Source organism: Sus scrofa, chromosome 1, assembly GCF_054392235.1.
Source record: "Sus scrofa isolate SSC_HxYL_T2T_F1_AM1 chromosome 1, Sscrofa_HxYL_maternal_Yorkshire_Landrace_v2.0, whole genome shotgun sequence".
Lineage (NCBI taxonomy): Eukaryota > Metazoa > Chordata > Mammalia > Artiodactyla > Suidae > Sus > Sus scrofa.
Genome location: NC_139383.1, coordinates 128,732,906 through 128,749,908, shown reverse-complemented (window position 1 = coordinate 128,749,908; position 17,003 = coordinate 128,732,906). Strand labels below are relative to the sequence as shown.

At 43.0% G+C, this 17,003-nt stretch overlaps 1 protein-coding gene across 2 annotated transcripts in view; it reads right to left on the bottom strand.

Annotated features, from left to right (window-relative positions):
- MYO5C (myosin VC) overlaps positions 1 to 17,003 on the bottom strand; it is a 129,143-nt gene that overhangs the window by 109,722 nt on the left and 2,418 nt on the right. For both annotated transcript variants that reach the window (XM_005659597.4, XM_021095283.2), the window contains exon 2: positions 2,049 to 2,159. In XM_005659597.4, the coding sequence (XP_005659654.2) occupies positions 2,049 to 2,159 (111 nt within the window). The remainder of the gene's footprint in view (positions 1 to 2,048; positions 2,160 to 17,003) is intronic.

Genomic DNA, 17,003 nt, shown 5'->3' with positions numbered 1-17,003 from the left:
GTTATTATGTGTCTGGCTGACTCTGAAGCTTGCATGGTGATGCCTCTGGTTAACAGTAACAGCGGTTTGGTTTGTTGGTAGGTCTGTTTTCCATTAAGAGAGCAGCTCAGGGCCATCCAGAACAACTGGGCATGGCTCCTCATAGCAGCTGCCTGCTCTTTACCAATGCAATTATATTTACTGACCTGCCCCAAGCAGGATATTCTTAAGCTACACACTTTTGAGAATAAGGAAAAGTACTATTCACATGTAAGTTTAACTTTCCCTGAGTTTTTCTATTATCTGTTTTAAATCAACAACTTTTTTTTTCCAGTTTAGCCATTATGTGCATGAGTGTGTGTTGTGTGTGTTATGTGTGATATGTGGGAGAAACAGAGGGAGAGAGAAAGACAAACAAAATGAACAGTTGTTGGGGAAGGGGGAGAAAGTGTGAATGTAAAGAACATAAGATTGACAGTTGGAGACAGAGGTGACATTTTTTCCACACAAAGCAGGCTTTGTCCTTGGAGGTATAGACAGAGGGTTAAGTTAAAGAGCAGGCTGGCTGCCTGCCATCTTACCTGCCTCTCCTCTTCCTCCTCCGGGCAGCTGGTTCAGGGCCAGGAATGTGGCCACCTGAAGCACTGCTCATATTACAAAAGCAGCTAACTGCCACTGCAGCTGCTGCCTTGAGATTTTTCTCCCCAAAGCCATCTGATCCATAATCAGAACATTGACTATGCAAAGGAGATATTCAACTAGTGCTCCAAGGAGTTTCTGATGGGAAAGGAAAGGCTTAAGTGGAAACAGCAGCTCCTCTGCTTCTTATATTTGCACCCCTCTCTCCCCAGGAATGATCTCATCTGATCTTTGGCAGCCCTGTGATATGGGACTGTTACTAAACTCACCTCATGTGGGAGAGGTCAAGGGTCGCTCACAGACTTAGTGAGCAGCTGTGGCAGGATTTGAATCCAGATAGTCTCATTCTATGGGATGTGCCCTTAACAGCTGTGTTTGTCTTCCCTCTCAAGATCTCAGGAAATGGCTCCTGAATCCAGGACACTATGTCCTGTCTTTACGGAGATCACTTCCATGCCTTGGAGATTCCAGCATTTTTATATTCATGTGATATTCCCCAGACTAATTCTAACATCCATATTGATCACAAAGCCTTTGTCCAGCTCTGTACCAAGATACTGGATTCTAAAAACCTAAGGTCAGCCTAGTGATGGATCCAGTGGGATGTCATTACAGCTATGGTGGTAAAGGACAACTCATGATTGATACCTAAAGCAAAGGTGAAATCTGTAGAAACTGGTAATCAAAAGCCATGACTGGCCTTTGAGAGCAACTCCTCATGGGCCTGCTCCACCATGGGGACAACCACCCATGGTCCCACTCATCCCTTGCCTCTCCCTCACCATGCTGGCACTGCAGAGCCTCTTCACAATGTCTACGAAGCAGGGCCCTCTTGTCCCCTGTCCCATCTCCCACGGTTCCTCCAATTGCCTTTTATGCTCCCTCCAGGATGTCCCAATTCTTACTTGTTTCTATCCATCCACAGACTAACTTTCTCTCCCTCTATTCTCCACACACCTCCCTCTCCTTTCCTTTCCTATCTCCCTCTTCTGTGTCTCTTCCCCTTCCCATCTTGATGTTTTTTGTCTTGGGCTTAAACTACTTCCTGCCCAAGTTTCTCATCTTCATCTAGTCTCTGCACTGAGACTCATGAAACCAAAATGGAAATAATTTTCCAGCATTCTCCCCACAATGCTGAACCCCTGAAAGGTAACACAGAGCAGAGCCCTGTCTGCAGCATTTCATTTGAGAGAGTGGCCCAGTTGACACAGGCTACTTTATGGTGTCATTAGGGTGGGGTGGGGGCAGGGCAGATGGGGAGGGGTACACACACCTGGGTGGAGCCACAGCACCAGCTGACCATTGCAGGTGCTTGCTCATGTGCCCTCCTCTGGGATGTTCCCACACCAACCATCTGCCTGTTCCCCTGCCCCACACACACCCCAGTTACTCCTTTATCCATCATGGTGGCTATGACTGAAGATCCTCACCGTGCCATCCTCCAGCAGGAGTTGTAGGACTTTGTCGCCAATTTTATAGTCCTTTGCTATTTCAGCAGACTTCCACACTTCTTCAGGATCCGGAATCCAAACCCTGTTGTACTGACCACAGAATAAGACAGGCTTAATTTCAGCACTTTAAAAACAAAACACAGGAGTTCCCATCATGGCACAGCACAAGCGAGTCCGACTAGGAACCATGAGGTTGCGGGTTCGATCCCTGGTCTCGCTCAGTGGGTTAAGGATCTGGCATTGCCGTGAGCTGTGGTGTAGGTTGCAGATGTGGCTCGGATCTGGCGTTGCTGTGGCTGTAGTGTAGGCTGGCAGCTACAGCTCCGATTCAACCCCTAGCCTGGGAACCTCCATATGCCACTGGCGTGGCCCTAAAAAAAAAGGACAAAAGAATAAAAATAAAAAAATAAAAAATAAAAACAAAACACAAATCATTAGTTGATTAGACTCAGGGAGATTTCTTTCTGTCTGCTAGATCATTAAATGCATTAGGAATACCTTAACTTAATTTTTGCCTAGGAGGTAAGCTTTAGTGTCTTTTCAATGCACCAGGCCTAGCTGCTTCATTTTGTAAGTAACAGAATTCCCAAAGCCCCCCCTAAATACATCTTGAACATGTAAAGCCTGAGAGTGGAAAGGAAATAGGTGAAATCAGAAATCTTCATGGGAAGATCTAATCATTGTCTGCAGGAGTTGAGCAGTGGAATTTGGTTCACCACTGGTGGGCTGTGGAGCTCTGGGCCAGAGACTTAATTTCTTATGCCTCATTTTTTTTTCCTCATCCTTAAAATGAGTACAACAATACCGACTTCCCAGGTTTGCTAGGAGCTTAAACTAGACTGTGCAGTTGACAGCACTTTGCAAAGTGCTATGGAAATATCGTTATCACAGTCTTATCACACTGGTCAGCCTCCAAGGATTCCCTCTGTGGGAAATGTGGAAGTTCCCACCGGGCTCAGTGCTTACGTACAAGTCCTTAGGCAGAACCATTCTGCTATGTGCTGGATTGTCCCTCCAGATTCATATGTTGAAGCCTTAACCTCGAAATGTGAGTGTATTTAGAGGTAACATCTTTGAGAAGTAATGAAAGTTAAATGAGGTAATAAGGTCCTGATCCAATAGGATTAATGTCCATATAAGAAGAGATACCAGGGAGTTTACACATACTCTCTCCACTGTGTGCACAGAAAATAGGCCTTTGGAGTTCATGGCGAGAAGACAGCTGTCTGCACCAAAGGGAGAAGCCCCTACTAGACACCAGTCCTGCCAACACTTCTCAGCCTCCAGAACTGTGAGAAAATAAGCATCTATTGTCTAAGCACCCAGTCTGTGGTATATTGTCATGGCAGCCCAAGCCAACTAACATACACATCTAATATTCACACCCTGGGAAGGGGACAGGTTCTCTCCAGAATTCACCATTGGCACCTGAATGTTGCTTAAGATAAACACAAGGTAATTGCCACGTCCTTACACCACAGATGTCATAGAGGCCCATGATTCATTCCTCTCGATCCTCCACCCACGCTGTCAGCATCATGCACTGATGATGTATCACTCTCACCTAGACCCCACATCTCACCTTCTGTGGTCACCTCTTGGTTCACTTGTTCATACAGTCGTTAATTCATTTCTTCATTCATTCAAAACCTAGGCGTCTATTATGTGTATGTCTGACACAATGCTGGGTTACCAAGAAGGAAAGATCTCTCCTCTTAGTCATCATGGTCTTCCTACTAATTCAGGCAGTCTCTAACCTGAAGCTGCAGGTACATCTGTGTATGTTTGTATCTCTCCGCTCACATATTGGTGGTTTCTATCAGTGGGGCACCCCTACAGGATATCCCAAAGTCCTAGGACATAACCAGGCCAAAAGGAAAAAGATTGGGAAGCACTCATGTAGAGACATTAAGCAGCACCTAGGAAAGCTCCTGAATCCCAAAGGCTCAATAGCTCACAATCCCCATCAGCATCTAACCCTCATTTCCCGGAAAAAAACTGGCTTCAGGGCCTCTGGGTTCTCAGCTCCGCTGCAGAGCTGAGATGAGCACCCAGTCCAGTCCTGCACCTATAGTGGTACCTCCTTTCCACCTCCTTACACTCACAGGCCAAAGGAATACTGATTCTTTGGCAGTGTCCCTCACTGGGAAAATGGACTTTCTGAAGGAAACTGTCAAGTGTGTAAACTCTTCTAACAGGGGACATTGTACCTTTAGAAGACAAAGCAGCACTTTTGCCAAAGTGCCATCCAAGTACAATCCCTGGGCACTGAATTGGCACCAGGCACCGTCCTTCACTCTGGGGAAAGTCATAAACAAGACACTATCCTTTGTGAATCTCTGCTTCTTCACAGCTGAGAGGGCAAACCCCATGACCTAATGGTGACCTAGACATGGTCTGCTGGTACCTTTCCACCATGAGGGAATATTCCTTTGGGGTGAGAGGTCATACCTTCAGGAGTTTTCACTTACAAAAAAATTCTGGGAGTTCCTGTGGTAGCTCAGCAGGTTAAGAACCCAACACAGTCTCTGTGAGGATGTGGGTTCTCTCCCTGGGACCCAGTGGGTTAAGGATCCATCTTTGCCATGAGCTGTGGCACAGGTCACAGATGCAGCTCAGATCTGGCACTGCTGTGGCTATGGTGTAGGCTGGCAGCTGCAGCTCTGACTTGACCCCTTGCCCAGGAACTTCCATATGTCCCAGGTACTGCCATAAAAAGAAAACAAAAAAGTTCTGGGCAGTAATTACGACATTTTACTTTCTTCACTATAGTTTTATTTATTTCCTATAAATTGCATGTTTTACTTTTATAATCAGAATATATAATCTTTAGAGGCAAATATCAAAATATATGTTCACAAAAAGACTTGTACACAAATGGTCATAGTAAATTTATTCATCATGGTTAACAACTAGAAACAGACTCTATGTCCACTAATATGAGAATGAATAAATATTCATACAATGGAATATTACCTACCAATAAAAAGAAAAAATTACTGATACAAGCAAGAACATGAATGAATCTCCAAAGTATTAGGCTGAGTCAAAAAAGCTGTACACAAATGAGTACATCCTTTATGAGTCCTTTAAATGAAGTAAGAGCAGGTAAAAGAAATATACATCACGTGAGGGAAAAATCAGAACAGCTGTCTCTGGGGGTATGAGGGGCCAGAAAGGGAATCTTGTGGGGTGATGGCAACATTCAATACCTTGAAGGGGTTTGGGTTACATAGGTGCACTTTTCTTTATTATCCTTCCTTCCCTCCCTCCCTCTTTCTTGCTTCCTTCCTTCCTTTTTCTTTTTCTGGCCACACCTGCAGCATATGGAAGTTCCAGGGCCAGGGGTCAAATCAGAGCTGCAGCTGCCAGCCTTCACCACAGCCACAGCAACACCAGATCCAAACTGCATCTGCACCTATGTCTCAACTTGCAGCAACACCAGACCTTTAACCCACTGAGTGAGGCCAGGGACCAAACCTGCATCCTCATGGGTACTAGTCAGGTTCTTAACCTGATCAGCCACAATGGGAACTCCAGATACACTTTACAGACCTAAGATTTGTGCATTTCACTGTCTAGAAATTTTACACAAAGGACCAAACAAATATGGAGCTCTTAACACGCTAAAATAAGCATACTAAAATATTTAGGAGGAAATGTACTGCTGCAATTACCCTAAATGCTTCAAAAAAGAAGATCAGCTGAGGACTGGACAGAAGGATAGAAAGATGGATAGACCTGTGATAAAACAAAAATGTTAAGGTATTTGCCAGAATATAGGTGGTAAGATAGATGCTCACTGTAAAATTTCTTCAATTTTTTTGAATACCTTAAATTTTCATAATAAGAAGTTAAAGGAAATAAAGAATAAGTATACAACAAAGTTTGGGGAATTCCCGCTGTGACTCAGCTGGTTAAGAACCTGACTAGTCCCCATGAGGATGTGGGTTTGATCCCTGGCTTCACTCACTGGGTTAAGAGGATGGAGTATTGCTGTGAGTTGTGGTGTAGGTCGAAGACACAGTTCAGATCTGGTGTTGCTGAGGCTATGGTGTAGGCTGGCAGCTGTAGCTCCGTTTCAACACCTACCCTGGGAACTTCCATATGCCATAGGTGCAGCCTTAAAAAGAAAAAGAAAAAAAAATTCTTGTTCCAGGACTAGACTAGGACAAAGTTTGTTGGGGAGCACATCTATTAATCTATGAGCTAATTAATAAAGATGCCTCACTTAAACAAAACATATATGTATATCACTGGCTGCATATCAATCAAGACTACCAAAGCTATTTGGGTTGCTTTAATTCTTGACAGATAGGTAAGAGTAGGAGCTTACTGAAATGAGTCATAACTTGTGAGAAGAGAAGGAGGGAAAGGGGGAAAGGAAAATGGAAGAATGACCTGGCAGGTGATAACACATACTCAGAGATACACACCTATGCAAATAGGTGGACAGATGCCTCACAAACAGACACACCCCCACACTCCACACATACTTGTTGCCATGGGCTACTATATTCCACATAAGGTTTGCTATTAAAAGCATATATCACTAACCTCATAAAGCTGATACCGTTAATACTTTTTTATTAGATATTTTTATGATAATTTGGAATATCCCATTTATCAGAACTTGGCAACTATAGAATTTTACAGCTGAAAGAGTACCAGGATATTATCTACTCCAAGTTGTCTGTCAAAGTTCTTCTTCTTTTTTTTTTTCTTTTTTTTCTTTTTAGGGCTATACTGAGGCATATGGAAGTTCCTAGGCTAGGGGTTGAATTGGAGCTGCAGCTGCCAGCCTACGCAGCCACAGCCAACACTGGATCCCAGCCGCATCTGCGACCTACACCACAGCTTGCAGCAATTCTTAATCCTTAACCCACTGAGCAAGGCCAGGGATAGAACCTTCATCCTCAAGGATGTCAGGTTCTTAACCCGCTGAGCCATGACAGGAACACTTCAAAAGTTCTTTTTAAAGCTGCCGAAAGCTTGCTTCAAATGAAATGGTAGGAGTTCCCATTGTGGCGCAATGGTTAACGAATCTGACTAGGAACCATGAGGTTGAGGGTTCAGTCCCTGCCCTTGCTCAGTGGGTTAACGATCCGGCGTTGCCATGAACTGTGGTGTAGGTCGCAGATGTGGCTCAGATCCCGCGTTGCTGTGGCTCTGGCATAGGCTGGCGGCTACAGCTCCGATTGGACCCCTAGCCTGGGAACCTCCATATGCCACGGGAGTGGCCCAAAGAAATAGCAAAAAAAAAAAAAAAAAAAGGCAAATGAAATGGTAGAAGCCCACCATGTCTTGCTGTGGTCCCTCAGGCACTTCCATGGAAGCCTGGAGCTCTGAGAACTGATGCAAAAGTCACTAAGCCAACCCAAGGCCTTTGTTTCATTGATCCCCATACTCAAGCCCAGAGAGGTCGATAACTCACCCAATACCACACAGAAAATCTCAAGGGCCAGGACTCCATGGAGTCAGGCCCTAAGATTTCTTCTCTGAACTACTTGTTAATTAAATGAGTCTAGCCCTGAAAATAATCCTGAACCCTCAACTGCAACTATCTACTGAATAGTGCACAGGCTGGTTTGTTTCAGCTAAAAGTAGCATTAAATGTTTCAGGATATGCGGAACTAAAAGTCTGCTTCTCTTCTGGTGTGAACACAAATGGCCTCCCCAGCCCTGGATTCCCCAGGTCGCCTTCACCCACCAGGCCTGGTGCCTCTGCCAGCAAGGCTGCACACTGTTTAGGGCCCCGCAGCTGAGACCCAGCCTGGTAAGTAAACATGCCCAAGTTTACTCGGTTCCACCTCAGTTACACCCATTCGGTCTCCCCCTCCTGCCTCACATTCCTCAACCCATGAGGCAACACTACATCCAGAGGGAGAGTGAACTTTACAGCATTTGGACAAACAGTGTGACTGGCTCTCATGTGACCTCCTCAGGATGGCTCCTCCCATTGGGGCAAGAGCCTCCAGATTCAGGCCAACTGCCAAGCTCGCCAGGGGCCACCGGCAGCAGGGCCAGGAGAGAAGAGCGGTCTGCCTCCCACACCTTTCCTGAGGAGGGAAATGCAGGTCCAGGGAGGCTTGGGAATGAGACACAGGCATCAGAAGCACTGACCCTCAGAAGTGGTACATCCTCAGGAACAAGTGGAATCTGCCTACCCCACATGCTCAGATGAGATGAACATGACATCTTCTCTTGTCATCTGCCTATCTAAGAGGTCTACTGGCATCAGCCACCTTAACTGCCTAAAGACTTTACATGGTGTACAGATGATGGGGGTTTTCTTCCTAGCTACTCCCTGGACTGGAAGGGGGTCTCCGCATTCTTGGTCAGCCAGGTGGGAGCGGCAACACTATACTCCCTCTCTTCCTCCTCCTCTTTACTCATTCCTCTGCTCCCCAGCCTCCTCCCCTGTCCCTCCAGGTCCTTCCCAGCCTCTCCTCATGACAGGCTGTTTCTGGAGAGTTTCATCCATTTCTAGAGCTTCCACGACTGCCCTGGGGTCTGTGCACCATTGGGCCTCCAGCCCAACCTCTCAGTGGATCTAGACTATGTTTCCAACTGTCTCCCAGAGGTCAGCCCCTACATGTCCTAGGACACTCAGAGATTCCAAGCTCGAGTGATCATGATGTCAAATCCAAACTGGCTCCCTCTCCTCAGTTCTCTTGCTCCTCTATTCAGGAACCTGGGACAGTGCTGGACACCCCCTACCTGATTTTCTCCACCCACAACAACCAAATCAAATGGTCATCAGGTTCTAGAAAGCCTACATCTTAAAGAGGTCTCATCTGTCTGCCCTATCTACCCCCAATGCCTTGGCCATCAATCAGTACCCCCTATGCTGACCCCATCAATCGTCTCTTGACAGGTACCACTGAGTGCTTCCTTAACCTGGCTGAGCACTGGTATCTGTGGACATACAGATTCCTTTACCCATACCTAAATCAGAATTTCCATGGATGAGGCCCAGCAAGATGAAAGCTCTAAAAGAGTCTCCCCTTAGGGATTTTGATGAATGTCCTTGCCTGAGAGTCACTGTCCTAAAAGTTTTCCTACTCAGGTCTCACATTCTTTTCAGTCCAGCCTCTGCTTGCTGCCATCCAAACCACTAGCAGTTTCTAGAGCATACCAAGCTCTTCCTTGCTCTTTGCTATGCATTTCTGTTCCTCCAACCCCTGGCACCACCTCTCTCTCCCACCACTGAGCAAACTACTCTGAGCTGTCAAGAACCAGTTCAAGACTCCCATCTGCAGTACTTTCCTCACTTCCCTCCATCCCAGGCAGGAATGGATGCTTCCTCTTGAGAGCTTTCTCTGTCCCTTCCCCAGGTTTCAGGTAACTTCCCATCTCCACCACTGGCGTGTGAACTTCAAGAGTGTTATTTTAGTGCCCTAGAACCCAGTAAAATGATTTCTCCATGGTTATCACACCATAAATATCCACTGAACAAAAATGAAAATTCCCAATAGTTCAGTTGCACTAATTAAAGACTAAACTTGGTATTTTAGTCTTTTTTTTTATTTTATTTTATTACAGTTGGAGTTCCCATTGTGTCTCAGCAGGTTAAGAACCTGACACAGATTCCCTGAGGATGTGGGTTTGATCCCTGGCATCACTCAGTGAATTAAGGATCCAGCATTGCTACAACCTTTGGCGTAGGTCACAAACATGGCTTGGATCTGGCATTGCTGTGGTTGTGGCAGCTCCCATTTGACCCCTAGTTTGAGAACTTCCATATGCTGCATGTGTGGCTGTAAAAAGAATGAAACAAAGCAAAACAAACAAAAAATTGTATTATAGTTGATTTATAATGTTCTGTCAATTTCTGCTGTATAGCAAAGTAACACAGTTATTTATTTATATATATATTTATTTATACACACACACACACTCTTTTTATCATATTATCTTCTATCATATTCCATTACAAGTGATTGGATATACTTCCCTGTGCTATAAAGCAGGACCTCATTGCTTAGTATTTTAGTCTTTATATCCCCTTTTTTACTCTTTTGAAATACCATATATAATACAATGGATAAATCTAATTTTCCAGGGTGGTTAATGACATACAGAACTTGAAAAGTTGTTTAGAGGAGCCAAATGTAAAGTTATTAAACTGAATTTTCACCTTATTTTATACAAAGACCCTGGACTGCATTTCTCTTGACCTTGCACATCTGAGTTCTGACCAGCAGAACTTCCATGAAGATATCTTGCAAGTTCCTTAAGCACAAGGGAGAGAAAAAGATGGGTGAAGGATAATATAATTTATGACTATGTGGCTAAAACTAGTCATAGCCTGCGTCCTGATTAAGTAGAAAAAGCAATTTAAGAAAGGTCTTTAGAAGCATGCTACAGAGCTTTAACATCTTACAAACCATTTATCACTTTCACCGATATATTAGATAAAAACCAGAACACGTGTGTCAAATATGCAGCTGAAATGATTAGCTAAAGACGATCATGATTTTAAAAGGCTTCAGCAAGCTGTAGAACATCAAACATGATGGAAATTTTAATAGGAGTAAATGTAAATCCAACATTTAGATGCCAAAAATTAATTGTATTTACAATAGCATCAGCATAAAAAAAACCTAATTTTTTTAAGCATTAGGTGTCAGGTTTTATGCTAAGGACTTTACACAGGTTATTTAATCTTTGCAATGACTGGTAAGACTTAAATCCATTCTCTGGGTGTGGAAACTCAGAGAGGTTAAGGAACTTGCTCAGTGTCATCCAGTTAGTAAGCAGTTAGGAACAAGACTTAACCCTGGCCACCATGAATGTATGTTCCAGGGCCAGCATGTAGCATCTCTCCTTAAAACAACAGAACGTTGACTTCATGCTAGCCTGCATTGAGGACAGCTGACAGGAGGCTGAAGTCCCATAAGTTCCATGGTACTCGTAGCTGAGCAGACCAGATCTAGAGAACAAGTACCACTAAGATGGTTATCAAGGAATTGAGATTCACCCAGAGGAAGGTGGCCTTGATGGTGAAGGGTCTGGAATGATGCTATAAGAGAAAAATTAGTGGTACTCTCACTTTCCTCAAGCTTTCAGTGGTGTCCATATCTAAGTATCTCCATATCTTGATACAATTCCTGGTACCCAAAATCCGGTCCCCAACTCCTTTCTGAAGCTATCCCATGCTTGGTGCCTTTCTTATATCTTCAGATTCCAGTCCTCTACTGGTTCTGTCATTTCAGTCTGTGATCATGCCCATGTATCCCCTCTCTCCCTCACAGTCCTACTGAAAGAGAAGCAATGTCAAGGACCTCCTAGTGGCCAAATCCAATGACGTTTCCTCAGTCTTCATCCTCCTTGACGTCTCTGCAGCTAGAGAACTGCCTGCTGAATTGTTAGTCATTGATACACATGGTCTTTGTTTGCATATTTCATGTTTATGGTCACAGAGCAGATACATCTTTGTGCCCTCGTTTTTCACATAACGTTAACATTTTCTCATGTTGTTATGAATTCTTCATAAGCAGCATTTTTAATGGCTTCATACTATTCTACTTTCTATAATTCGCTTAACTCTAGCCCTCTTGTTAGACACTAGGGTTGGTTCCATTCTAGTTACTGGTAAGAAAAAATCTAATAAATAACCAGATGTTAGGGGAGGCAGCTAAAAAGTGGATGGACTTTCCAAAAATCTATGTAGGGGGGAATGATCAGATCCTTTTAAGAGAAGGAAGATGATAAGGGTGGTTGAATAAGGTGGTGATAGTAGGAGTTATTAAGAATACAGGCTTTTATCAAACTCTTAGAAGAGAACATAGGCAAAACACTCTCTGACATCAACATCATGAATATTTTCTCAGGTCAGTCTCCCAAAGCAATAGAAATTAGAGCAAAAATAAACCCATGGGACCTCATCAAACTGAAAAGCTTTTGCACAGCAAAGGAAACCAAAAAGAAAACTTATAGAATGGGAGAAAATAGTTTCAAATGATGCAACTGACAAGGGCTTAATCTCTAGAATATATAAGCAACTGAAACAACTCAACAGCAAAAAAAGCCTATCAACCAATGGAAAAATGGGCAAAAGACCTGAATAGACTGTTCTCCAAGGAAGATATACAGATGGCCAACAAACACATGAAAAAATGCTCAACATCCCTGATTATAAGAGAAATGCATATCAAAACTACCATGAGATACCACCTCACACCAGTCAGAATGGCCATGATTAATAAGTCCACAAATAACAGGTGCTGGAGGGGTTGTGGAGAAAAGGGAACCCTCCTGCACTGTTGGTGGGAATGTAAACTGGTACAGCCACTATGGAGAACAGTTTGGAGATACCTTAGAAATCTATACATAGAACTTCCATATGACCCCACAATCCCACTCTTGGGCATCTATCCGGACAAAACTCTACTTAAAAGAGACACATGCACCCGCATGTTCATTGCAGCACTATTCACAATAGCCAGGATGTGGAAACAACCTAAATGTCCATCAACAGATGATTGGATTCGGAAGATGTGGTATATATACACAATGGAATACTACTCAGTCATAAAAAAGGATGACATAATGCCATTTGCAGCAACATGGATGGAACTAGAGAGTCTCATACTGAGTGAAATGAGTCAGAAAAGACAAAGACAAATACCATATGATATCACTTATAACTGGAATCTAATATCCAGCACAAATGAACATCTCCACAGAAAAGAAAATCATGGACTTGGAGAATAGACTTGTGGCTGCCTGACTGGAGAGGGAGGGAATGGGAGGGATCTGGAGCTTGGGCTTATCAGACACAACTTAGAATAGATTTACAAGGAGATCCTGCTGAGTAGCATTGAGAACTATGTCTAGATACTCATATTGCAACAGAACAAAGGGTGGGGGAAAAATGTATACATGTAAGAATAACTTGATCCCCATGCTGTACAGCGGGAAAAAATTTTTTTAATTATATATAAAAAAAAAGAATACAGGCTTTTAATCTTAGCTCTGTCACTTCTATGTAACTTTAGGCAACTTACTTAATTTGAGCCACTTGTAAAAATGGGATAGCAATATCTAACACATGGCTTTGTTTATTTAGATTAGATGAAAGACATTCTGAGAATAAATTTCACAAAGTTCTGAGGATTGCATCGGGCACATAGGTACTCAGTGACTATAAGATAACGGTGACTGTCATCAACATCACTATCTTCATGGCCATAGCTCTTTCTGAAAGCTGAAAAACTCTTTCATTCAAGCATGCACATATCGTTTGTTGAACCCCTACTACCTCCTGTACTCTAGAAACTCTTGTTCAACAGGGGAGACAGAGTTAAGGAGCTATTTTAAGTCATCATGAAAGTGCTCAGATGGAGAGGCTAACTGCAAAGATTTCTCAGAAGAGGCACTGCTCCATGATGTGACTGACAAGGGGTTAATCTCCAAAGTATACAAACAGCTCATACAACTCAATACATATTAAAAACAAAACAAAACAAAAAAAGCAGAAGAGCTCAAAAAAGAGCTAAAGAGACATTTCTCTGAACATGACATACAGATGGCCAAAAGGCATATGAAAAGATGCTCAATATCGCTAATTATTAGAGAAACACAAATCAAAACTACAATGAGGTATCACTTCATACTAGTCAGAATGACTACCATCAAAAAGTCTACAACTAATAAATGCTGGAGAGGGTGTGGAGAAAAGGGAACTCGCCTACAATGATTCTGGGAATGTTATTTGACGCAGCTACTATGAAAAACAGTATGGAGCTTCCTTAAGAAACTAAAAATAGAACTACCATATGATCCAGCAATCCCACTCCTGGGCATATATTTGGAAAAGATGAACACTCTAATTCAAAAAGATACATGCACCCCAATGTTCACTGCAGCACTATTTATAACAGCCAAGACATGGAAGCAACCCAAGTGCCCATCAACAGATGAATGACTTAAGAAAATGTGGTGTGTATATACATATATATATATATATATCATTAGCCATAAAAAAGCAGAAAATATGCCATTTATAGCAATATGAATGGACTGGTATGATAGGACCTTAACATCATATTAAGTGAAGTCATAAAAAGACAAGTATTATGTGACATCGCTTATATATGGAGTCTAAAAGGGAATATAGGAGTTCCCGTCGTGACTCAGTGGTTAACAAATCCAACTAGGGACCATGAGGTTGCGGGTTCAATCCCTGGCCCTGCTCAGCGGGTTAAGGATCCGGCATTGCCGTGAGCTGTGGTGTAGGTTGCAGACACGGCTCAGATCCTGCGTTGCTATGGCTCTGGCATAAGCTGGTGGCTACAGCTCCGATTCGACCCCTAGCCTGGGAAACTCCAAATGCCATGGGAGCGGCCCAAGAAATGGCAAAAAGACAAAAAAATAAATAAATAAAATAAATAAATAAAAGGTAATGTAAATTATTGCAGGATCATATGGTAGCTCTACTTTTAGTTTTTTTTTAATTTTTTAAAAATTAAAAAAAAATTTTTTTTTTTGGCTTTTAGGGCCACACCCACGGCATATGGAAGTTCCCAGGCTAGGAGTTGAATCAGAGCTATAGCTGCCAGCCTACATCACAGCCACAGCAACGCAGTATCTGAGCCACATCTGTGACCTCACGGTGATGTTGGAGCCTCAACCCACTGAGAGAGAGCAGGGATTTAACCAGCAACCTCATGGTCACTAGTCGGATAGGTTTCCACTGAGCCACTAGGGGAACTCCTATTTTTAGTTTTTAAAGGAAACTCCATACTCTTCTCCACAGTGGCTGTACCAATTTACATCCATTCCTGGGCATATATCTAGAGAAAAACATAATTTGAAAAGATACATGCAACCCAATATTCACAGCAGTGCTATTTATAAAAGCCAAGACATGGAAGCAACCTAAGTGTTCACTGATGGATGAATGGATAAAGATGTGGGAGATTTTCTATTTCACACAATAGAATATTACTCAGCCATAAAAAGAATGAAATAATGCCATTTACAGCAACATGGATGGACCTAGAGATTATCATACTAAGCAAAGTCAGACAGAGAAGGACAATTATCATGTGGAATCTAAAAAATACTAATACAAATGAACTTATTTATAAAACAGACAGACTCACAGACATAAAAACAAATTTATGGTTACCAAAGATGGTTGGGGGGGAATAAATTAGGAGTTTGGGATTAAGACATACACAGTACTATATATAAAACAGATAATCAGAAAGAATCCACTGTATGGAAACTATATTCAATGTCTTGTAATATAATATACCTATAATGGAAGAGGATGTAAAAATAGTATATTATATATATAAGTATATACATATAACTGAATCAGCTTGTTATATACCTGAAACTAACACAATATTGTAAATCGACTATATTTTGATAAAATTTAAATAATACAAATGAATGTATATACAAAGCAGAAACAGATTCAGACACATAGAAAACAAACTTATGGTTACAAAGGAGGGGGATGGGAAGGATAAATTAGGGGTATGGGATTAAGAGATACAAACTATTATATAGAGAATAGATAAGCAACAAGGATTTACTGTGTAACATAGGAAAATATATTCAATATCTTATAATAACTTATAATGGAAAATAATCTGAAAAAATATATATAACTGAATAACTTTGTTGTACATCTAAAATGAAACACAATATTGTAAATCAGCTATACTTCAATTAAAAAAAAAAAAAAGAATAGGCATTGCTTAAATTGAATTTGGAAGGTGCAGGTTGCCGGTGAGCAGAGCAGACAGATACTGTGCCAAGGCAGTGAGCAGCGAAACTGCTGGAAAGCATTGCAGGAAGGCAAGAAGTCTGGCAGAGCATGAGCCAAGGTAGGAGCTGGCAGGCAGCAGAGATGATGCAGAGGTAGGGCCTTGTGGCTTGTCAGTAAGTCTGAAAGTGACAGGAGCTTCCGGAGGGGCTCAAGTAGAGAATGGCCTGACCGGTTTTTCTCAGAGAACTTTCAAAGAGTGAAAGTGCTGAGTATCAAATGCTCTGAACATTTCTAAGGCATGTTGTCAAATAGCTTTTGAAAAGGGATGGGTCATTTTATACTTCAACTGGCAGCAACGACTCAACACACTTCCTCCTAGGAGTCCCCTTTCTCAGAACCTCTCTTCTTGTGGGTCCCATGCAGGCTCTCCTGTGTCCTCCTCCCGGTGATGGCTCTGGGGTCCCTCTACCTCCTCTCCCTCCCTGTACAGATGCATCCCCACCATCCAGTCTTGGCCCTGTTCCCTCTCTTGACGAGGCCCTCACTGCCTGGGCTTCGACGGCTACCTCTGGGCAGAAACTCCTGGCCCATCTTCCACACCAACCTCCAATCACCCAGAGCCCTGCCCCCTGGGAGATCCCTCACCACCTCAAGCTTTGCAGGTACAAACTTTGCCTCACGACTGACTTCCCTCATATCTCCTCCTCATGTCCCCATGACAACAGCACCACCTGCTTCCATCATCCGATTCTAACCTCATGTCTAACCTCATCCTTGGCTCATCCCTCTTCCTCACATGCCCCAGTCCAGTGCCTCATTCTCACCTACCTCTACATGCTCTCTGGGCTCTGCTTCCATCCGCCATTTCTAATACTGCAGCCTTCATTCTTCCCCAGACACTTAGGATAACCTCAGAATTCAGCTACCTGACTCCAGCCTCTCTCTCAGGGCACAGAGCCTCATGGGCACTGCTGACATATCCACCTGCCTAAAACACTGCCCTTGATCCTGTCATCCCCACTCAAAATATTCACTGGAGTATAAAGCCCTGACCTAACTGGCTTCCATGACTCTCCCCTTCTCACCCTTATCTCCCAGCAGACTCTTCGAGGCCTTTCAGCCCTCAGTAGATTGAATTACTTGGTATTTCTCATTTCTCACTAAGAAAACTCCTTGAGGCAAGACTACCACTTTAAAATTTTTTT